The sequence below is a fragment of the Rosa chinensis genome, chromosome 3, assembly GCF_002994745.2.
Source record: "Rosa chinensis cultivar Old Blush chromosome 3, RchiOBHm-V2, whole genome shotgun sequence".
Classification (NCBI taxonomy): Eukaryota; Viridiplantae; Streptophyta; class Magnoliopsida; order Rosales; family Rosaceae; genus Rosa; species Rosa chinensis.
Genome location: NC_037090.1, coordinates 1,162,495 through 1,185,506, shown reverse-complemented (window position 1 = coordinate 1,185,506; position 23,012 = coordinate 1,162,495). Strand labels below are relative to the sequence as shown.

Here is a 23,012-nt window from a genome sequence, read left to right as displayed (position 1 = left end):
ATTGGAATGTTTTCTTCCTTTATTTTCCTCCTAAATATCAGGCTCTCCCAAGATGCCAAAAAGTATTCTGATAACTTGTGTTCTTATTTGCTTTGCAATTTATCATGATGATGCCAAGGCAGAACAGGACTGTCCGCCAGCTTCCTGTGGGGATCTCCATGACATTAGGTACCCGTTTCGCTTGAAAAGTAATGGTACTTCTGCTAACAATTGTCTAAACTCTCCAGCTGAACTTTCATGTGAGCAGAATCGCACCATTTTAAAACTTTTCGATGGTACATATTATGTCTTAGGAATCGATTATGAATTGGAGACGATCCGGGTTGTGGATCCTGGTCTACTAAGGGATACTTGCCCCTTTAGGCCCAATCACCGTTTGACAACATATGACTTTACCACAAGCCCTTACTACCCGGATTATGCAAGCGTGACTGTAGTCTTCTATGATTGCCGGCAGAAAGTTGAGTCCCCAGACTACATAAAAATAAATAGCAGTAATAGCTCATCGTCGTGGTCATCTACTACATATTCTTACATTATGCTGGGAGATAGTGTGTCTCATCTTCTACCGTCTTGTAATATCACCAGCATGACCCTTTCCATGTTACACGAATCTGGTAATGACCTTTCATTCTCTTTCATCCGCGATGAGTTGAGAAAGGGCTTTCTACTTCAATGGGGGGGTCTTGTACTGCCTTCTATCCCACCGTCTTCTACCGTCTTGTACTGCTACAGCCGATTCCATCCCCTCTATTGTGAGTATGTTTTAATCAGTTTGACAAGCTAATTCTGTATATCTTATTCTTTCTTCACTCTGTTATTGACTCTACTAATGTATTTCCAGGTTTTGGTAGATTCTTGAAAGAAGGTAAGTCTGACGGCCTTTTCTATTTAGTACTTGCATTTAATTTCCCAAACATGATAGAGCAATAGCATTACAATTTCTGAGCTTCTTTCCCTCCGTGAACCTAACTCATTTCCTCTTTGTTGATTCTGTATTCACATAGATTTTGTACTAATCGCCTTCATCACCGGTAAGCCCAATTTCAAGACTTATATACATGTTCCTTAAATGTCGTGTTCTTGACTAATGATATGTTCTCTGACTGAGTGTTGATTTAAGCCTTTCCGAAAACACCGCTGCATATATGGAGTTTAAAGTTTTTATTTCAGGATGAAATTCCTAACGCCTATCTGTATTTCTATGACAGGATTCAGTCTGACTGTACGAATGGCACTTTGCATCAATGTTTTGGTGCTTTTCTTGTTGTACAAACTGTCTTGGAAAAAGATCCTGAAGGATGATGATAAGGACGTTGAAGAATTCTTGGATGCATACAAGAATCTTATGCCAAGCAGGTATTCATATTCAGAAATTAAGACGGTGACGAATTCTTTCAAAGATAAACTTGGTCAGGGAGGTTTTGGTTCTGTTTATAAAGGAGAGCTATCAAATGGTCATCTTGTTGCAGTAAAGATGTTGAATGATTCCAAAAGTAAAGGGCAAGATTTCATCAATGAAGTTGCCACAATAGGAAGAATTCATCATGTCAATGTGGTGCAACTAATTGGATTCTGTTCTGAGGGGTCTAAAAGAGCTCTTGTTTATGAATTCATGCCTAATGGATCCCTCGACAAATATATCTTGTGTGATGCAGAAAATAATCCTACTCTAAGTTGGGATAGAATGCATGAGATAGCTCTAGGGGTGGCTCGTGCAATTGAATATCTACACCAGGGATGTGATATTCAAATTCTACATTTTGATATTAAGCCCCACAACATTCTCCTTGATGAAAACTTTAATTCCAAAATTTCAGACTTTGGGCTTGCAAGATTTTACCCGAGAGATCAGAACACTATTTCTGTTACTGCAGCAAGAGGCACAAGGGGATATATAGCTCCAGAAATGTACTACAGAACTATTGGTGGTGTTTCCTACAAAGCTGATGTTTATAGCTTCGGAATGTTGTTAATGGAAATAGCAGGGAGGAGGAAAAACTTGAATCCAGATGTAGAACATTCGAGCCAAATATACTTCCCTTCCTGGATTTATGAGCAACTAGAAAAGGGAAAGAGTCTTGAAATTGAGGATGCATGTGAGTACGATACTAAAATAGCCAAGAAGATGATCATGGCTGCTTTGTGGTGCATACAACTAATGCCTGCTGACCGCCCTTCGATGACCAAGGTTTTAGAGATGCTTGAAGGTGAAGAAGTCTTGCAAATGCCTCCAAAACCGTTGGTTTGTCCCCAGCAAATGCCAACTGAGGGTTTACCTGATGACAGCGATGACACAGATTTCGAAGAGATATCTGCCATGCCACAAAGTGCTACAGAATCTACTTCCATGGTGTAAGGGGAATGCAATTAATGCCCTATTTATACGTGTATGCCTCTTCTTAAGCTTCATTTCAATTCGAAACTTTGAATAACAGGTCAATAATGAGCTTTATCAGGATCTATCGAAAATTGTTTATTTGATCAGTTCCTAAAGGAATTCTAGGAATTTCATATTATACTTGTCTGGGTAAACACATAATTCAAAAGCTTATTTACTTTGTGAAGTTGATTGATGCATACAACGTAAATGCGTCCACAGAACTACATTTAATTGGCAGAATGTAGTAGCCATTGTAGTGGTTCAGTAACGTGGGACTTCTTTTTCTTTCTTCCATCACTCTCTCAACTATGAACCCAGAACTGTGAGATTTGCAGGTGTGATTAATGGAGGAGAGATAAGCTTTTGATGGTGTTGTGCTGGAGATGGAAGAAAGAAGAACGTTGGGTGTTCATATTTGGGTGCCCAAATCAGATATTGGCTTCACCGGCGTCGGCGCGTGAGTTGCTACCGGGTGCCACGGAGGCTGCGTTGAACTCGTCGGGGGTCGGTGAGTTCCATGGTGGTGGAGGTGAGTCGCGGTGGTGACCGGAATTAGCTGGTAGGGGAGAGGGAGAAAAGTCCGGATCTACTTTCTCTCTCCTCAAACTATTTGCAAACTGAAACCCAGCAACTAAAGAAAGACTTGATTTTGATGATGGGTTGCTTCCTGAGCTTGATTTTCAAAACCAATAACCCCTTTTGACGTTGGGTTGTGAGTGTGCAAGGGAGGTGAGCTGTGTGGAGTGGGTAGAGACCGGTTATGGAGGAGTAGGTAAGAATGTAGACTAGGTATGAGTAAATGGAGAGTGGTTGTTTACCTTGGGTGAGTGGCGAGACATGTATTTATAGTGTGGGGATGGATTTGTCACCCCCTTTATTTCCAATGTGGGACTAGCTGTGGTCCACTCGATACCATAAGTGTATGTTATCGGCATCGTTTTAAGTAGCTAGCGAGTCTGGTGCTTCCGATACTTGTGCCTGAGAGGTATCTATACCAACAATTTTAGTATTATAATTAATCTAAAAATACAATTTTCAACAACAAATTTCAGGAAAGAAAATATATTTTCGTTAATGTTTTTACCTTGACATTTTTCATATAATAATTTATCAGCTTGTATTATTTTTACCCAATCGGCCCAGCATATCAACTAGGCTGAGCATCAGGCCCAACAAGGGGCCCAACTAGGCTGAGCATGATCAGACCATTTAATTGCAAAACCTCTCCCGATGTGGGATTTGTTTCACGGAGTTCAGAGCCCTCTCCTCTAACTCTGATAACGTTCCACCATTGTGAAGCTCTTGAGCCACCCAGTGCACTTTCAGATAAGTCCAAGCTTTCCCATGCTCTGACCTAAACTTTTCTTGTTCGTTTTTTTATCAAAGGTTTTTAGTTTACTGTTGTAGAATTGAATTCTAAAGTCAGTTTACCATGTCGTGGAAAATCCGTGGTGAAATAGTAGTCTGTTTTATATATAACACAAAAGTTAATCACGAGTATCATATGAACTCTCTACGCTTTGTATCCCTCTTCCTGATTTCATTTGTATAGTTGAAAGTCATCTTCCTATAAGCAATATACAGGTGTAGGAAACTATTAGTTTCGTCTTCTTCGATGAGGATGCTTTTGTGATTTACAAATTATGATTAAAACCTTGATGAGCAATATATTCAGTTTTCTTCACGAAAACTTCAAGTCCATAATTTCAGACTTCAGGCTTGCAAGATTCTACCTAAGAGACTGGAACACAGTATTTGTTACATGTGCGAGAGGCACAAGGGGATACGTGTTAGAAAACCTGATGAACAAGACATTACATAGAAACCTTGTATGTACAGTATATACACTTAAGTAAACGTATTTGTTAGAGTTTGTATTTAAAATAAGTTTAAGTACTTATCCTAATCTGTTTAGATTGATTTGAAATCAAATTAGGACAGTTGCAAGAAGTTATATATTTGAAATGGCAGTTAAAGGGTGATGGCAGTTTCTTGATGGAAGAAACTGTTATTACATTGCTATATATATATAACGTTTTGGTCCCTTCTGATACACAATCTGTTCTCATAAATTAGTCCCATCATACTAAGAGAATACTGGAGGTGGAATCAGGAGAAGACTAAGATGAATGGTTCAAGTGCATCGTGTAAGACTCCTTTACATATTGTACAGTTCTTATAATTCAAAAGGCTTTTGCTTCATTGCCACATGAAGGAGATTGTTAATGAAGCATGAAGTGTAAGAAAGAGTGATGCCAAAGGCCACAAATTGCATTCCTCGTATACCATGGAGGCTGATCTGTAGCCTTATGTGACAGTGCGGACACCTCCTCATTATCTGCCTCATCGGATAGATCCTTCCTTGTCATGTATTGTGGACAGTAGTAAGAGACATTTCTACGTGTGTATTTAGGTTCTTTCTCCGTCCAGCCATTTATAAACATCAGCTTTGTAAGAAACACCTTCAATGGTTTTGTAGTGCATTTCGGGTGCTACGTATTGTTAGAACTACACTAATCTAATGCTGTAAATCTATCTCAGTAAGAGCACATGTAAACAATGTTATATACGTGAAGTTTATTTAGGATTGCAATAGTAAACGCATAGTATATTAGGATTGCAGAAATATATCTATCCTAATATATGGATGAACTATTTAGGAGTGATATACTAGTCGTATCCTAATATAGGACTGAAAGATTTTGACTTTGGTTGTGTTGATGAACGATTTGGAGCTAGATTGGAATGCTTTTACTGTTATTTGCTACTTATTACTTGGCAATTTCATTTCAATGACAAATCAATTTTGTTAAAAAAAAAAATTAAAAAAAATGTCTTCATGTCTCCGTTATCAATATCTGTCGAAATCTATTTATTAAGTCAATTGCTAATCAAAAATTTGGTTCAAAATTCTAAATTTTGAAAGTTCATATATCCTATCTGTTATGTATGAATACATGTTGCTTTATAAATTTCATTGCAATAACACATCAATTGGCCTGTCTACAGCATCCATTCTGCCATTCAATACAAAAGGACAAGAGGTCACTTTGGTCACCATTTTTGCAGAAAACCTTTTAATTAGGCCTCGAACGTTTTCAAAGCAATGTTCACATTCAATGAAATTTGAACGGGTCAAGTTTTCCAAGGAAACTGGTGCTGCCTATAATTATGGAGGGAATATTCAGAGTACCGCCGTGCACTTGCACCAACACAAATAAATGGTTATATTGCATTGAATACACTTTTTGTTTATTAAAAATAAAGTTGATAATACACTTTTTGTTTATTAAAAATAAAGTTGATAATAAATATCAAGAGTTGAGATTATTTTATAAATGGTTAGATTGCATAAAATACACTTTTTGTTTATTAAAAATAAAGTTGATAATAAATATCAAGGATTGAGATTATTTTATAAGGGTTGGGTGGGTCACTTGAACCGTCGTTGCATAGAATAATTTCCAATAATTATGTGGGGGTTGTGGGCCTTGGAATCAATTTAATAAAAATAGACTAAAGAGAAGACTTCAATGTTGTTAGTCTAGATCCATTCACTTGCTATATGGTCCTTGAAGAAAATGCTATCATTTATGAATTAGTTATTTATTCTAAGCGTGTTGTCTTTAAATCTAGAATTATTTCACACTTCATAATGTCAGTGTTAGTCTTGAGCTGTTCACTTATTATATGGTCTTTGAAAAAAATTTGGTCATTTTTGGATCACCTATTTATTAGAGGTGTGCAAAACACGGTTCAAACCGGCCAAACCGGTCGAAACCGACCGGTAAATATGAGTTGGTTAAGGTTTTTTAAGTTAAAATTTGAAAGTCGGTTCAATACCGAACCAAACCGTTTATGAATTGGGTTGGTTTGGTTTTTCTGTTACTTAAACCGCGAAACCCGAACCGACCAATATGTATTTAATATAATAGGAAAAAAAATTAAATTTATATACATAATATATATATATATATATATTTATTTGTGGGTAGTTTTTTATAAGTAAGTTCTAAATCTCTAATTATAATTTTATTCTCAAAATGATATAGTACCATATTGAATCCTAGATCTAAAGACCTAAAAGGCTAAAACCCTAGTATGGTGCGTAGTATATAATGGCTATAATTCCTTTGATCCTCTCACAAAGTCACAAGTCACACCGCATCTCTCTGTTCCTGTGTTCCAAACTGGGGCTGAGGTAAATTGTTTATTCACTTTGATATTGATTAAAACTTTGATACTGATCAAAGCTTTGACTTTCTTTGTTCCACACTTCCACATATGGGATTGGGGTAATTTGTCCATATATGCTTTAGTTTATTTCCAGTTTGTCATGCACGTCCTACTTAATTATAGTATATGTAATATGTATGCAATGGTTTTCTACTTTTTTGTAGTTTGATAAGTTTATTACGTTAAGATCAATAAGTTGTTGATTATAGCTGTAATAAGTACTGGGGTCCAACTCTCAAGGTGGATCTCAAGACAAAACTCAAGATGGAACTCAAGGTGGAACTCAAGTCTCTGATCAGACTAAGTAAAAGGTACATTATTCTATTTATGTTTTTTTGCTCTTATGTTATTTAATTAATCTAACTTGGAAACTTGGAATATGTACAGAGCACTCAAAAATGGTGGAGGCTTTGATTTTGCTATTCTGTTGCGTATTGATATGTTATTACTTTGTTGCTAGTTTAACTTACACATACTTCATATTCTCAGATGGGTAGTGTATGAAGCCCGGCCAGTAAGTTTTGCAAATTGAAGAAGAGTCATGTGCTATTCTAGTCCATGCTACTGACTTGATTAGATGTTGCTCGTGATCCTACAGCTGCTAAGGTGTTATGCTAGTCGTTGAGATGCTGCTATTGCGGGCCTGCTTCTACATTTTGATTTCATATTATTTTAGTATTCACAACTCTAAGCTAGTATTAATGGCTAAAGCCATCAAATAAGTGAATTATTTTGAAACAATTTGGATTTTGTTCTTGAATATTAGTTTGGATTTTGATTATTAAATTTATATTATTGAGATTGAGTTTTAGTATTTTACTATGAATTTTTTGTAAACAAAATGTTAATACTATATAGGTTGAAACCGCCTTACCGACCGAACCAAACCATCTTTAAATGGATTGGATTGGATCGGATTAAGCTTATTTTTTTCGATGACCGATTGTCTGAAATGTCTAAACCGCTTACTTTGGTATAGAGATGGTTTAGAGTCAAAACCGATCCGATCCAATCCGTGTGCAGCCCTACTATTTATTCTAAGCGTGTTGTCTCCGTTTATAAAATTATTGCACACTCGCATAATATTGGTGCCTATACTTATCGAGTACTCTTAGTGCAAAATATCAATATTTAAGTGCTAAACATTTGTATTTCAGTATTGTAATCAATCTAAAAGTACAATTTAAAAAAAAAAATTCATGAAAGATATATATTTTTGTAAATGTTTTTACCTCGACAGTTTTCATAGAATAATTTATCAGCTTATAATATTTTTACCCAATTAGCCTAGTATATCAACTGGGCTAAGTGAAATCAACACCAGTACACCTTTAGAATGCAGGCATGTAGACAAGCATCAGTGAAATCACTTAACATTGTTTCTAATTAACTTGATGGGGTTGTTGTTGGTTCCATCTGAGTTGTGGAAGCAAACGGATTGGGTGGCATGATCAAGCTTTCAAAGGTTCCTTCCAGCATTCTAACAACTGCTTTCATGGAAGGGCGACTCACCGGGTACCACTGGATGCACCAAAGTGCCACAATTGCTAATCTCTTAGCAATCTGAGCATCTCCATCATCAGCTAGCTCCAAATCCAACTCTTCTCCTTGGATCAGACACTTATAAATCAATTCCGGAAAATACACCTCATTGTCGCTAGATGTAAGACCAGTTTCCTTCATGGCTCCAATAACTTCAAGAACTAGCATCCCGAAACTATACACATCCGATTTGTAGGAGACAGTTCCAAAGTTGCCATTAAATACTTCAGGCGCAATGTAGCCCATAGTGCCTCTGGCAGCAGTCATAGATATAACACTATCTTCCTTGGAACAGAGTTTAGCCATACCAAAATCAGAAATCTTCGGATTAAAGGCATGGTCTAACAAGATATTGTGAGGCTTGATATCAAAGTGGAGAATCCTCTGGTCACACCCTTGGTGAAGGTACTCGATTCCCTTTGCTATACCTGTGATGATGTTGCAAAGTTTCTCCCAGTTAAATGAACTGCTGCTCTTATTTGATCCTCTAGATGTGATAAACTTCCCCAGAGAACTGTTTGGCATGAGCTCATAAATAAGAGCACGTTTGCCTCCTTCAGCGGAAAACCCAAGTAGGCGGACCACGTTTACATGGTGAATCCTACCAATGGTTCCCACTTCATTAACAAAATCATCTCCATTTCCTTCAGAATCCTTGAGGACTTTTATGGCTACCGGAACTCCATTAGTGGGAAGCTTTCCACTGAAAACACTTCCAAAACCTCCTTCACCCAACTTCTTCTTGAATCCATTTGTCATCTTCTTTATATCAGCATAGGAGTATCTTGTTGGTACATGGGACTTGTGATCATCTAGGAACTTTTCAATCTTTCTTTGATTCTCCTTTTCCTCTTTCCTCTTTATTGATTGCTTTAAATGGTAAAAGATGGATGCCGCCGTAGTTGACAAGACAACAAACCCACATACACTCACTACCATGACAATAAAACTAGTTGATAGACCTGAGATAAGTAGGAGATAATTAATAAAGGTGAATTAGCTGCGGATACGTTTTTGTTTTTGCAATTATATTTTCTAGCACCATCTTGAACACAAGATACTTATTTCCTGGAACGCTCAGTGGGTATACGTACCTTTGTGTTTTAGTCTGGGAATGGGAGGATAACACTCCAAGACTTGATTGCTGCTGTAATTGATATAGCACCTTCCACTGCAGTTCTGACATTCTGGGAATTTCCCTTCACTCCATGTCAGAAATAAACCAGTGTCTAGTTCACAAGCATACATATAATCACCCTGTATAGGTTGAAATGGAAGAAAGAGTTCTGACAAAGTAGAGCAAGCGTCTACCGGCAAGTCACTTATAGTAAAGTGCGGAGTAGTAGCCAGAACTTGATGCCCTGGGACACTGAGACATTTGATCGCGATGTACTTCCAGTCGTAGGTCTCAGGTGTGGTGAATGTGCTAAAATTTTGTGCCGTCGTACAATTTAACAACGTCATATTCCTCAACGTCATGTAAGAGTAACTGCAAACGGAATCTTCAGTCAAAAGTGCTGGTTGAAAGAGCGAGGAGGAGAGAGTAAAATTAAGAAGGCGTCTCGGGAGGCAACCATCCTCATCATGCACACGAAACTGTTGTCCCTCGTAATCGATTGTTTGTATTGGAAAGAATCCTGATGATGAGGAAAGCTTCATCATGGTCGTGTTGGTGAATCTGCTGCAGAAAACCTCAAACTCTGGATGGCCACAGTGAAGGGGATAGTGTTGTAAACGGAAGGGAAACTGGATAAGGGGACCATCATGCCTACACCTCTGAACTGGGCAGTCATGATCATCGGCTGATTTGCTAATTGGTTCAACAGTAATGGGGAACACAAATACAAGCAAGAAAAGCAGAGGCTTCAGCTGAGGCAGGATATCCATCTTAACTAGTTTACTCTATAGATAACTAATTGCATACTTTGGTCGGTAATTCACATGGTTTAGAAGTCATACAATTAGCATTACTGTATTTTCGTCCATTATATTCCATTTGGAGGCTGAAAAATTATTGCATGTTCACTCAAATTATTATTCTGCAGCCTTATCACTTGACTGGTTGGGTCAATGCTCTAGGTCGGCTAGTGCCGGCTAGCGGAGCTTTCTGGGCCGGCTATTCCTACCTTGTATTTTTCTGTAGTCTGACAAAAATTCAGCCTAGTAAACCTTGCAATTGGTATGTGTTCTTCTTTTATCTTCCGCCTAAATATCAGGCTCTCCTAAGATGCCAAAAAGTATTCTGATAACTTGTGTTCTTATTTGCTTTGCAATTTATCATGATGATGCCAAGGCAGAAAAGCACTGTCGGCCAGCATCTTGTGGGGATCTCCATGACATTAGGTACCCGTTTCACTTGAAAAGTACTGCTACTTCGGCTAACAATTGTCTGAACTCTCCAGCTGAACTTTTATGTGAGCAGAATCGCACCATTTTAAAACTTTACAATGGTACATATTATGTCATGGGAATCGATTATGAATCGGAGACGATCCAGGTTGTGGATCCTGGTCTACTAAGGGATACTTGCCCCTTTAGGCCGATTCACCGTTTGACAATATATAACTTTACCGTAGGCCTCGACGAAGAAGTCTACCGACCATATCTTTCCGGACACGGCTTGGGTAATTATGGGTATGCAACCTTCTATGATTGCCAGTCGAAAGTTGAGTCCCCAGACTACATAAAAATTAATTGCAGTAATAGCTCATCTACTACATATTCTTACATTAAGCTGGGAGATAGTGTGTCTCATCTTCTATCAAATTGTAGTATCACCACCATCGTCCCTTCCATGTTATACGAATCTGGTAATGATGAACTTTCATTTTCTTTCATCCGCGATGAGTTGAGAAAGGGTTTTCAACTTACATGGTACCCTCTTGTCCCAGGCAACTCAAATTGTGAGTGTGTTTTGATCAGTTTGACAAGCTAATTCTGTATATCTTATTCCTTCTTCACTCTGTTATTGACTCTACTGATGTATTTGCAGGTTTTCGTGAATGCTTGAAAGATGGTAAGTCTGACCTTATTTTCTATTTACTACTTGCTTTCAATTTTCCAAAACATGATAGAGTTGTAGCATTACAAATTCTGAGCTTCTTTCCCTACGTGAACCTAACTCATTTCCTCTTGGTTGATTCTGTGTTCACATAGGTTTTGTACTAGCCGCCAAGATCACCGGTAAGCCCAATTTCAAGATTTATATACATGTTCCTTAAATGTCATGTTCTTGACTAATGATATGTTCTCTGACTGAGTGTTGATTTTAAGCCTTTCAGAAACCATCGCTGCATATATGGAGTTTAAAGTTTTTATTTCAGGATGAAGTTCCTAACGCCTATCTGTATATCTATGACAGGATTGGGTCTGACTGTACGTATGGCACTCAGCATCATTGCTTTGCTGGTTTTCTGGAGCTACAAACTGTATTGGAAAAAGTTCCGGCAGGATGATAAGGCCGTTGAAGAATTCTTGGATGCGTACAAGAATCTTATGCCAAGCAGGTATTCATATTCAGAAATTAAGACGGTGACGAATGATTTCAAAGATAAACTTGGTCAGGGAGGTTTTGGCTCTGTCTATAAAGGCCAGCTATCAAATGGTCATCTTGTTGCAGTAAAGATGTTGAATGATTCCAAAGGTAAGGGGCAAGATTTCATCAATGAAGTTGCCACAATAGGAAGAATTCATCATGTCAATGTGGTGCAACTAATTGGATTCTGTTCAGAGGGGTCTAAAAGAGCTCTTGTTTATGATTTCATGCCTAATGGATCCCTCGACAGATATATATTGCGGGATGCGGAAAAAGATCTTACTCTAAGTTGGGATAGAATGCATGAGATAGCTCTAGGGGTGGCTCATGCAATTGAATATCTACACCAGGGATGTGATATCCAAATTCTACATTTTGATATTAAGCCCCACAACATTCTCCTTGATGAAAGCTTTAATTCCAAAATTTCAGACTTCGGCCTTGCAAGATTTTACCCGAGAGAACAGAACACTGTTTATGTTACTGCAGCAAGAGGCACAAGGGGATATATAGCTCCAGAAATGTTCTACAAAACTATTGGTGGTGTTTCCTACAAAGCTGATGTTTATAGCTTCGGAATGTTGTTACTGGAAATAGCAGGGCGGAGGAAAAACTTGAATGCACATGCAGAACATTCGAGCCAAATATATTTTCCTTCGTGGATCTATGATCAACTGGAAAAGGGATTAAGCATTGAAATTGAGGATGCCTGTGAGTATGACAAGAGAATAGCCAAGAAGCTGCTCATGGTTGCTTTGTGGTGCATACAACTCATGCCTGTGGACCGCCCTTCAATGACCAAGGTTTTAGAGATGCTTGAAGGTGAAGATCAAGTCTTGAAAATGCCTCCAAAGCCGTTCTATTGTCCCCAACAGATGCCAACTCAGGATTTACCTTATGACAGTGATGAGACAGATATTAAAGAGGTATCCACCCTGCCACAGAGCGCTACAGAATCTACTTCCATGGTATAAGGGGATGTAATTAATGCCCTATTCATTCTTGTATGCCTCTTCTTAAGCTTCATTACAATTCGAAACTTTGAATAACAGGTCAATAATGAGCTTTATCAGGATCTATCAAAAATTGTTTATTTGATCAATTCCTAAAGGAATTCTAGGAATTTCATATTATACTAGTGTGATGTCTTCTCGTCTGGGTGAACACATAATTCAAAAGCTTATTTACTTGGTGAAGTTGATTGATGCATAGTTGCAAACAACTTATACAGAGAGTAAATGCGTCCACAGAACTACATTGAATTGGCAGAATGTACTCACTAGTAGCCATTTATATAAAACACAAAAGTTAATCACAGTATGCTACTGTGAACTCTCTACGCTTTGTATCCCTCTTCCTAAGTTCCATTTGTATAGTTGAAAGTCATCTTCCTATAAGCAATATACAGATGTTTAGGAAAATATTAGTTTCATCTTCTCCTATGAGGATGCTTTTGTGATTTACGAATTGTGATTAAAACTTGATGAGCAATATATTTAGTATAATACACACATCAGTGCCAAATTCTTTTGATACAAATAAATAGTTGCTCATTCTATCCAATTAGGAAGGCATACCTCTGACTTGGTTGCAGCAAATGAAAAAAAATACTAAATCTCTTCCTTGGCTCCATTTTCACTTTCAACCATTGTATGATCTTCGCGGCACTGTTCTGGATTCCATCTTGTGATCTTGCGCTCCTTGACAGTACAACTCTCCAACCACAATGGAGAGTCTGCACAACGACTATTTCTGCTGACATCAACAACCAGTAATGTCTTTGCCACACCTCCACAAAACCGAGTTAAAAGGCCTCCTCCAAACTCACCTCAACCATTGCTTAACCTTCTAAGCTGTAACCATGGCTTCACCAAAGCACGAACGGTTAAGCACACTACACCCACATAGCAAAGCTTCACAATTTGATTGATTTAGAGAAAACTGAAGCTTCAGTACTATCTTTGACATAGGGTCTGCAAGAGCTTTAGCTTTGAAGCCCTTTCCTTTCCACCTAGGCCCCACTAGATTCTGCAACAAACATCAAAAAAGCTAGACCATCTCAAACCCAGGTTTAAGATTTACCGAAAATGCTGAATTACATTAGAAAACAGAACCCACCCTTTATTTCATATGCAAATCAAGAACAGAGCAATCAGTCAAGAACATAGAATGGGAACGAAAGCCAATACCTGGTCGGGTTGACGTAGGATGCGGCGAAATCCAATCAAGGAAGCAACAAGGGTGAGATTCTCCGGCGACACGTAGACGGTTTCCGATGTTCAGAAACAGAGCACTTTACTTCTACTGATGACTGACTTTTGCGGCGGGACAGGGACGATACATGTACTATTTCCTTCAGCATTTTTACGGTTTTTGTTAGAATTTGTAAAACTCCAATGTGCATTACCGTTTTAACAGTTTTATCGGACTTTAAAGTCAAAACTGTGTTGCTGTCTAGGTAAATTTTATGTTTAATTTTATATTTTATATTTAATTTACTGAGCCAGGCCAAGATACTGGCTCGAGCTTTCACTCATTCAACCAATCAGTTTATGATTAGGTAACCGAAACTGCTGCATTTTCAAGGATGCAAGTGATACTGGGAGAGGATGAAACTCTATTATGATGGTCTGTGACTAGAAGAGACCAACAATTTGCAACTTTGGTACTAATTTGTTGGAATTTGATTTTAGGGAGTTTTCTCCATGCCTCTTTGAGTACTGCTACACAACTACCCAGTCTCTCAATTGTGAGTCTATTCTTATCCGGATTTTAATTATTTTCCCCTTTTCTTTTATGCCAACAATTTAACCCGTTTGACACATTAATTCTTTAGATGGTTTTGAGAGGGGTGATTTTGTGTTGTTCTGAATTTTATTAACACTAGACTAATGCATTTTGCTGGTTTTCGTCAATACGTGATAAGTAGTGAGTTTGACTAGCACCACTTTTAGTACTTTCGGTTCTTATTTACTTTTTAAGTTTTGATTTCCTCATGTTTGGGCCTTGTGCCTCTTTCTTCTAAGCTGGATACAATGCATGATATAGCTCTCGGGGTGGCTCGCGGAATTGAATATCTCCACCAGGGATGTGAGATGCAAATTCTACATTTTGACATTAAGCCCACACATTCTTCTTCACAAAAACTTCAAGTGCATAATTTCAGACTTCAGGCTTGCAAGATTCTACCTGAGAGGCCAAAACACAATATTTGTTACATGTGCAAGAGGCAAAAGGGGATACGTGGCACCAGAAATGCACTACAAAATCATTGGATGTGTCTCTTTACAAAGCTGATGTTTATAAATGGCTGGACGGAGAAACTGAGAAAGAACCTAAATGCACACGTAGAATGTCTCTTACCACCGTCCACGGTATATGACAAGGAAGGATCTACCAGATGGGGCAGATAATGAGGAGGTGTCTATACTGTCACATACTCACATAAAGCTACAGAATCAGCCCCCATGGTATACGAGGAATGCAATTTATGGCCTATTGTATCGCTCTTCTTAAACTTAATACACCTTCATGTCTGCATTATCGATATCTGTCGAAATTTATTTATCAAGTCAGTTCCTAATAAAAAATTTGGTTCAAAATTTTGAATTTCGAAAGTTTATATATGCTTTCTATTGCGTAAGAAGACATGTTGCTTTATAAATTTCATTGCAGTAACACATCAATTGGCCTGTCTACAGCATTCATCGCATACAAAAGTAACAAAAGGTTATTCCGGTCCCCACCTTTGCAGAAATTAAACCTTTTAATTAGGCTTTGAACGCTTTCAAAGTTATTTTCAGAGTCAATGAAAGTTGAACAAGTCAAGTTTTCTAGGAAACCTAAGTAATGCTAGTTTCCTATACTTATGTGGCGGCTGTGGACCTTGGAGTCAATTTAATCAACGAAAGAGAAGACTTCAATGTTGTTAGAGCAAGCTCACATGTTGGGTTATCAGGTCACCAGGGCAGGAAACTATTCACTGTCACTGGATCTTTGCTTCCACCCGTTGGGTTAGGGTTACCAGTCAGTTATTGTTCATCGAATATATTTTTTTTTTTAGTGTAAATAATAAATGTATGATATAAATAAATACTATTGATGAACATTTTGAAAATCCAACCAAAGAAAATTTTATGGGTAGAAAAATAATATATCCACCGACGACTCAATTTCCGACGATTTTTTTTTTTTTAATAACTCCACCGACAATTTATTTATAGGAAATTTTTGTTATATATATTTTTTTGTTACCGTTGTAATCTAACAGTTACTAATTACTATATATAAAATATATATATATATATATATATATATAGTAACCTTATCTAACTCCTTAATCATTCACCATTAGATCCTATTCATAATTAAAACCAATGGTCCAGATTTGTGGACAGTTGGCTTCACATTTTCAAGGCTTCCAATGGCTACAGGCCACGTCGCCCACCCACATGCCACAACCTGACAAAATCCCCACTCCCACGCGCTGCAACCTTGTTTCCGCTAGAGGACAAGCGACTACCATGCACTTTTGGGTCCTGGCGCGTCTCCCCTCTCCTCTTCTTTTTGGGCCAGCATGGCATCCTGGGTTACGACCTCAGTCACCATGGTGCCCGAGATGGTGCTCTGGGCCTCCCATTGTGGTCTTGCCCCAGATCCGGCGGAAGCATGAATGGTGAAAAAACCTTGCCCCCAAGCCTGCTTTTGACGTGGTGCCCGGGCATAACCCATAAGAGAGCCAGGTGAACTTGCTCTTAGTCTTGGTCCATTCACTTGCTATATGGTCTTTCAAGAAAATGCTATAATTTCTGAATCAGTTACTTATTCTAAGCTTGTTGTCTTTGACTTTGTAATTATTTCACACTTCATCATGTCAATGTCTGTCTTGATCCATTCACTTGTTAATTGGTCTTCGAAGAAATATTGTAATTTTTGGATCAGCTACTTATTCTAAGCGTGTTGTCTCCTATTTTAGAATTATTTAACACTCACATAATATATGTGCCGATACTTATCAAGTACTTTTAGCTCAAAGTATTAACTAAAAGGTATTTAGATTAAACATTATTATTTCAGTATTATAATTAACCTAAAAATACAATTTTAAAACAAAATTTCATGAAAGAAAATATATTTTTGTAAATGTTTTTACCTTGAGATTTTTCATATAATAATTTATCAGCTTATATATATTATTTTTCCCCAATCGGCCTAGTATATCAACTAGGCTGAGCTTCAGGCCCAATGACGGACTCAACTAAGCTGAGCATGATCGGACCATTTTACTGCAAAACCTCTTCCGATGTGGTATCTGTTTTACGGAGTTCATGGCCCTCTCCTCTAACTCTGATAACGTTCCGCCATTATGAAGCTCTTGAGCCACCCAGTGCACTAGGCCACTATCGGATAAGTCCAAGCTTTCCCATGCTCTGACCTAAACTTTTCTTGTTCGTTTTTTTATCAAAGGTTTTTAGTTTACTGTGGTAGAATTGAATTCTAAAGTCAGTTTACCGTCTCGTGGAAAATCCGTGGGAGAAATAGGAGTCCGTTTGAAGTAGACTTTCAGAGAAGATCTCGATGTATTTTAGTATAAGATCTTGTTTGATGCTTCATTTGTTATTAGACACATGCAGTCCTTGGTAATAATGCAGCTCTCATTGTCACTGAAAGAGTTGAATTTTCCAAGGAGACTTGTTGTTTCTAATAAGAAACTTCGTCGAACCTCCATGGTGATTATTGGCAAAAAAGTATGCAAAGTATGAATCTGAGTGCATGCATTTACCATTTGATCTTCGCGGAAAATGTGATGCTTTCGGGAATGACTTCTCAGAATGCTAAGACCAGCATCTAGTTAAACTAACCGTGTTATTTCCGACTTACATCAAGTATTCAAGTAGTTCCAACTGAAAAGATCATGTATTAATTAAACATTAATTAACCTGCATAACAAGTTTGTATTCAAGTATTTCCAACCGAAAAGATCATGTACCATGCGAATTTTCCTTTCTCTGAAGTAGTCATTTATTAACTGATATCTAGTAACAATATTGAAACACTGACTGAGATACAATTTAACAAAAACTATTTGCAGTGGATTATTTTAGGATCAACACCAGTACACCTTTAGAATGCAGGCATGTAGACAAGCATCAGTGAAATCACTTTAACATTGTTTCTAATTAACTTGATGGGGTTGTTGTTGGATCCATCTGAGTTGTGGAAGCAAACGGATTGGGTGGCATGATCAAGCTTTCGGAGGGTCCTTCCAGCATTATAACAACTTCTTTCATGGAAGGGCGATTCACCGGGTACCACTGGATGCACCAGAGTGCCACAATTGCTAATCTCTTAGCAATCTGAGCATCTCCATCATCAGCTAGCTCCAAATCCAACTCTTCTCCTTGGATCAGACACTTGTAAATCAATTCAGGAAAATACACCTCATTGTCACTAGATGTAACCGCATTTTCCCTCCTAGCTCCAATAACTTCAAGAACAAGCATCCCGAAACTATACACATCCGATTTGTGGGAGACAGTTCCAAAGTTTCCATTAAATACTTCAGGTGCAATGTAGCCTATAGTGCCTCTGGCAGCAGTCATAGATATAGCACTGTCTTCCTTGGAACAGAGTTTAGCCATACCAAAATCAGAAATTTTCGGATTAAAGGCATGGTCTAACAAGATATTGTGAGGCTTGATATCAAAGTGGAGAATCCTCTGGTCACACCCTTGGTGAAGGTACTCGATTCCCTTTGCTATACCTGTGATGATGTTGCAAAGTTTCTCCCAGTTAAATGAACTCCTGCTCTTATTTGATCCTGTAGATTTGATGAACTTCTCTAGGGACCTGTTTGGCATGAGCTCAAAAATAAGAGCACGGTTCCCTCCTTCAGCTGAAAACCCAAGTAGGCGAACCACGTTTACATGGTGAATCCTGCCAATGGTTCCCACTTCGTTAACAAAATCTTCTCCACTTCCTTTAGAATCCTTGAGGACTTTTACTGCAACTGGCACTCCATTATTGGGAAGCTTTCCACTGAAAACACTTCCAAAACCGCCTTCACCTAACTTCTTCTTGAATTCATTTGTCATCTTCTTTATATCAGCATAGGAGTATCTTGTTGGTACATGGGACTTGTGATCATCTAGGAACTTTTCAATCTTTCTTTGATTCTCCTTTTCCTCTCTCCTCTTTATTGATTGCTTTAAATGGTAAAAGATGCCTACCGCCGTAGTTGACAAGACAACAAACCCACATACGCTCACTCCGATGACAATAAACCTAGTCGATACATGACCTGAATTAAATAGGAGATAATTAGTAAAGGTGAATTAGTAGACGATACTTTTTTTTTGTTTTTGCAATTATATTTTCTAGCGCCATCTTGAACACAAGATACTTATTTCGTGGAAAGCTCACTAGGCACGTACCTTTGTGTTTTTGTCCCCATTGCAGCGAAAAACCAGTGTCTGGTTCACACCTATAAGCCGGATTATGTCTGAGTGGAAGAAAGAGTTCTGACAAAGTATAGCAATGACTGTCTACCGGCAAGTCAAACAAACTAAAATCCCCGGCAACAGCCACAATTTGATAATGCCCCGGGACACTGAGACATTTGATCGCTATGGAGTCGTCATCTGTTGTTGTAGTGGATGCGCTCAAATTTTGTGCCTGGGTACAGTTTAACAACGTCAAGATGTTTTTGTACCGGGAAAAGAAAGCGCAATAGTCCGTTTTGTAAGACATGTCTGCTGGTTGAAAGAGCGAGAAGGAGGCAGTAAAATTAAGAAGGCGTCTCGGGAGGCAACCATCCTCATCTGACACACGAAACAGTTGACGCTCGTAATCGATTGTTTCTATTAGAAAGAATCCTGATGATGAGGAAAGCTTCATCATGGTCTTGTTGCTGAAGCTGCTGCAGGAAACCTCAAACTCCGGATGGCCACATTGAGGGGGATAGTGTTGTAGACGGAATGGAAACTTGATATCAGGACCATCATGTCTACACCTTTGAACTGGGCAGACCTGATCATCGACTGCTTTACTAATTGGTTTAACAATACTGGGGAACATAATTACAACAAAAAAAAACAGAGACTTCAGTGGAGGCGTGATATTCATATTAACTAGTTTACTCTCTGAGCATATATGAAACAGTTGGTTATATCTATTTACATACAATGTGCTAGTCTTTGATCGATTCACATGCTTTATAAGTCATACAATCTGCAATTATATTCCATTTCGGAGGCTGAAAGCTGCATGACAAATAGCAGCCATATATTTCACTCAAATTATTATTCTGCCTTCTCACTTGACTTGACCCAACAATGGCGGTCATTGCTCTAGGCTAGGGTACGTAGCTTTCTTGGCAAGTGCATGGCGAGGAAGGTTCCCAGTTTCTTCCTTCATTGTGCGGATCGTATTCCTATACCTTGTATTTTTCTGTAGTCCAGCAAAAATTCTGCCTATTAAACCTTGCTATTGGAATGTTTTCTTCCTTTATTTTTCTCCTAAACATCAGGCTCTCCCAAGATGCCAAAAAGTAGTCTGATAAGTTGTGTTTTTATTTGCTTTGCAATTTGTGTTATAGTTATTCGCTTTGAAATTTATCATGATGATGCCAAGGCAGAAGAGCACTGTCCGCCAGCTTCTTGTGGGGATCTCCATGACATTAGGTACCCGTTTCGCTTGAAAAGTAATGGTACTTCTGCTAACAATTGTCAAAACTCTCCAGCTGAACTTTCATGTGAGCAGAATCGCGCCATTTTAAAACTTTTCAATGGTAGATATTATGTCTTGGGAATCGATTATGAATCCCATTCAATCCAGGTTGTGGATCCTGGTCTACTAAGTGATACTTGCCCCTTTAGGCCGATTCACCGTTTGACAACAGATGACTTATACAACACAGGCCCTTACTACCCGTATAATCCGAATCATGACAGCGACTACCGGCATTATGACAGGTACTACCCGTATTATGACTATCCTGTAAGCTTCCATGATTGCCGGTCGAAAGTTGAGTCCCCAGACTACATAAAAATCAATTGCAGTAATAGCTCATCGTCGTGGTCATCTACTACATATTCTTACATTATGCTGGGAGATAGTGTGTCTCATCTTCTACCATATTGTAATATCACCAGCATCACCCTTTCCATGTTATACGAACCTGATGCCCTTTCATTTTCTTTCATCCGCGATGAGTTGAGAAAGGGCTTTCAACTTGATTGGTCCGATCTTCTACCGTCTCCTACCGTAGAGAAATCTATCGAAGAGTCTCCTACCGCACCGCCTTCTATCGCACCGTCTCCTACCGTACCGTCTTCTATCGCACCGTCTTCTACCGTCTTGTACTGCTACAGCCGACTCCATCCCCTCTATTGTGAGTATGTTTTAATCAGTTTGACAAGCTAATTCTGTATATCTTATTCTTTCTTCACAGTTATTGACTACTAATGTATTTCCAGGTTTCGGTAGATACTTGAAAGAAGGTAAGTCTGACCTTTTCTATTTACTACTTACATTTAATTTTCCCAAACATGATAGAGTAATAGCATTACAATTTCTGAGCTTCTTTCCCTCCGTGAACCTAACTCATTTCCTCTTTGTTGATTCTGTATTCACATAGAGTTTGTACGAGCCGCCATCATCACCGGTAAGCCCAATTTCAAGACTTATATACATGTTCCTTAAATGTCGTGTTCTTGACTAATGATATGTTCTCTGACTGTGTTGATTTTAAGCCTTTCAGAAACCACCGCTGTATATACGGAGTCTAAAGTTTCAGGATGAAATTCCTAACGCCTATCTGTATTTCTATGACAGGATTCAGTCTGACTGTACGAATGGCACTCAGCATCAATATTTTGCTGTTTTTCTTGTTGTACAAACTGTCTTGGAAAAAGATCCTGAAGGACGATGATAAGGCCGTTGAAGAATTCTTGGATGCATACAAGAATCTTATGCCAAGCAGGTATTCATATTCAGAAATTAAGACGGTGACGAATTCTTTCAAAGACAAACTTGGTCAGGGAGGTTTTGGTTCTGTTTATAAAGGAGAGCTATCAAATGGTCATCTTGTTGCAGTAAAGATGTTGAATGATTCCAAAAGTAAAGGGCAAGATTTCATCAATGAAGTTGCCACAATAGGAAGGATTCATCATGTCAATGTGGTGCAACTAATTGGATTCTGTTCTGAGGGGTCTAAAAGAGCTCTTGTTTATGAATTCATGCCTAGTGGATCCCTCGACAAATATATATTGTGTGATGCAGAAAATAATCCTACTCTAAGTTGGGATAGAATGCATGAGATAGCTCTAGGGGTGGCTCGTGCAATTGAATATCTACACCAGGGATGTGATATTCAAATTCTACATTTTGATATTAAGCCCCACAACATTCTCCTTGATGAAAACTTTAATTCCAAAATTTCAGACTTTGGGCTTGCAAGATTTTACCCGAGAGATCAGAACACTATTTCTGTTACTGCAGCAAGAGGCACAAGGGGATATATAGCTCCAGAAATGTACTACAGAACTATTGGTGGTGTTTCCTACAAAGCTGATGTTTATAGCTTCGGAATGTTGTTAATGGAAATAGCAGGGAGGAGGAAAAACTTGAATCCAGATGTAGATGATTATGTTCACAGGTTGCTTCACAGGTTGCTGAGATGATTATGTTCGTCTGCCTTTCTTGCCCGCTCCTTCTCAGAGGCTTTCATTCCCAGGAGGTCGTGCGCAATGTTAGCTTCATATGCATCTACATGCAGGCGCAACCAAAATTCTGGCATAGTTCGTGTGTCCAGTTTTCACTTATGTGGCTGATTTTTTCTTCTTGTAGATTTGTTCATGAGGGGGAAGTTTCCCTCTCTTCTATTTCGCTGTTAATTTTGTTTTCTCCCTTGAACGATGTATTTTTCTCCTTTCTTATTAATAAATTGAGTTGGGGGACGGGCGGTGGGTTCCCAGAGTGGGGCAGACCCTTCACCTTCGGGTTTGAGGGTGGGACTTGTGCCCTGCATTGTCTGTCTCCGAGGAACTAATATCGCCTAATCCCTTTCTCCTTATAAAAAAAAAAAAAAAAAAAAAAAAAAAAAAAAAAAAAAAAAAAAAAAAAAAAAAAAAAAAAAAAAAAAAAAAAATTGAATCCAGATGTAGAACATTCGAGTCAAATATACTTCCCTTCCTGGATTTATGAGCAATTAGAAAAGGGAAAGAGTCTTGAAATTGAGGATGCATGTGAGTACGATACTAAAATAGCCAAGAAGATGATCATGGCTGCTTTGTGGTGCATACAACTAATGCCTGC

The 23,012-nt window shown here is 38.4% G+C and overlaps 5 protein-coding genes and 1 long non-coding RNA gene across 6 annotated transcripts; 3 read left to right on the top strand and 3 right to left on the bottom strand.

The window, feature by feature from the left end:
* The first annotated feature begins 41 nt into the window (after positions 1–41).
* Positions 42–3,174, top strand: LOC112192115 (rust resistance kinase Lr10). The gene is made up of 4 exons (XM_024331683.2): positions 42–755; positions 845–868; positions 1,008–1,034; positions 1,212–3,174. The coding sequence occupies exons 1-4, from the start codon at positions 53–55 to the stop codon at positions 2,357–2,359; spliced, it is 1,902 nt and encodes a 633-aa protein (XP_024187451.1). The 5' UTR covers positions 42–52; the 3' UTR covers positions 2,360–3,174.
* A 4,764-nt stretch (positions 3,175–7,938) lies between these two features.
* Positions 7,939–9,511, bottom strand: LOC112192438 (rust resistance kinase Lr10). Its single transcript, XM_024332182.2, has 2 exons — positions 9,256–9,511; positions 7,939–9,123 (listed from the first exon to the last, which is right to left on the bottom strand). Exons 1-2 carry the CDS (start codon positions 9,407–9,409, stop codon positions 8,006–8,008), a joined length of 1,272 nt encoding a protein of 423 aa, XP_024187950.2. The 5' UTR covers positions 9,410–9,511; the 3' UTR covers positions 7,939–8,005.
* Positions 9,512–10,195: 684 nt separating this feature from the next.
* LOC112192117 (rust resistance kinase Lr10) lies at positions 10,196–12,842 on the top strand. Its single transcript, XM_024331684.2, has 4 exons — positions 10,196–11,064; positions 11,154–11,177; positions 11,318–11,344; positions 11,523–12,842. The coding sequence occupies exons 1-4, from the start codon at positions 10,389–10,391 to the stop codon at positions 12,668–12,670; spliced, it is 1,875 nt and encodes a 624-aa protein (XP_024187452.1). The 5' UTR covers positions 10,196–10,388; the 3' UTR covers positions 12,671–12,842.
* Positions 12,252–14,137, bottom strand: LOC121052338. The gene is made up of 3 exons (XR_005808744.1): positions 13,886–14,137; positions 13,274–13,724; positions 12,252–12,590 (listed from the first exon to the last, which is right to left on the bottom strand). It is a non-coding gene; the product is annotated as an uncharacterized LOC121052338 (long non-coding RNA).
* Positions 14,138–17,704: 3,567 nt separating this feature from the next.
* Positions 17,705–19,844, bottom strand: LOC112192118 (rust resistance kinase Lr10). The gene is made up of 2 exons (XM_024331685.2): positions 19,130–19,844; positions 17,705–18,996 (listed from the first exon to the last, which is right to left on the bottom strand). Exons 1-2 carry the CDS (start codon positions 19,818–19,820, stop codon positions 17,876–17,878), a joined length of 1,812 nt encoding a protein of 603 aa, XP_024187453.2. The 5' UTR covers positions 19,821–19,844; the 3' UTR covers positions 17,705–17,875.
* Positions 19,845–20,234: 390 nt separating this feature from the next.
* Positions 20,235–22,724, top strand: LOC112192437 (protein SUPPRESSOR OF NPR1-1 CONSTITUTIVE 4). The gene is made up of 4 exons (XM_040517080.1): positions 20,235–21,087; positions 21,173–21,196; positions 21,334–21,360; positions 21,531–22,724. Exons 1-4 carry the CDS (start codon positions 20,235–20,237, stop codon positions 22,376–22,378), a joined length of 1,752 nt encoding a protein of 583 aa, XP_040373014.1. The 3' UTR covers positions 22,379–22,724.
* Positions 22,725–23,012: the final 288 nt, after the last annotated feature.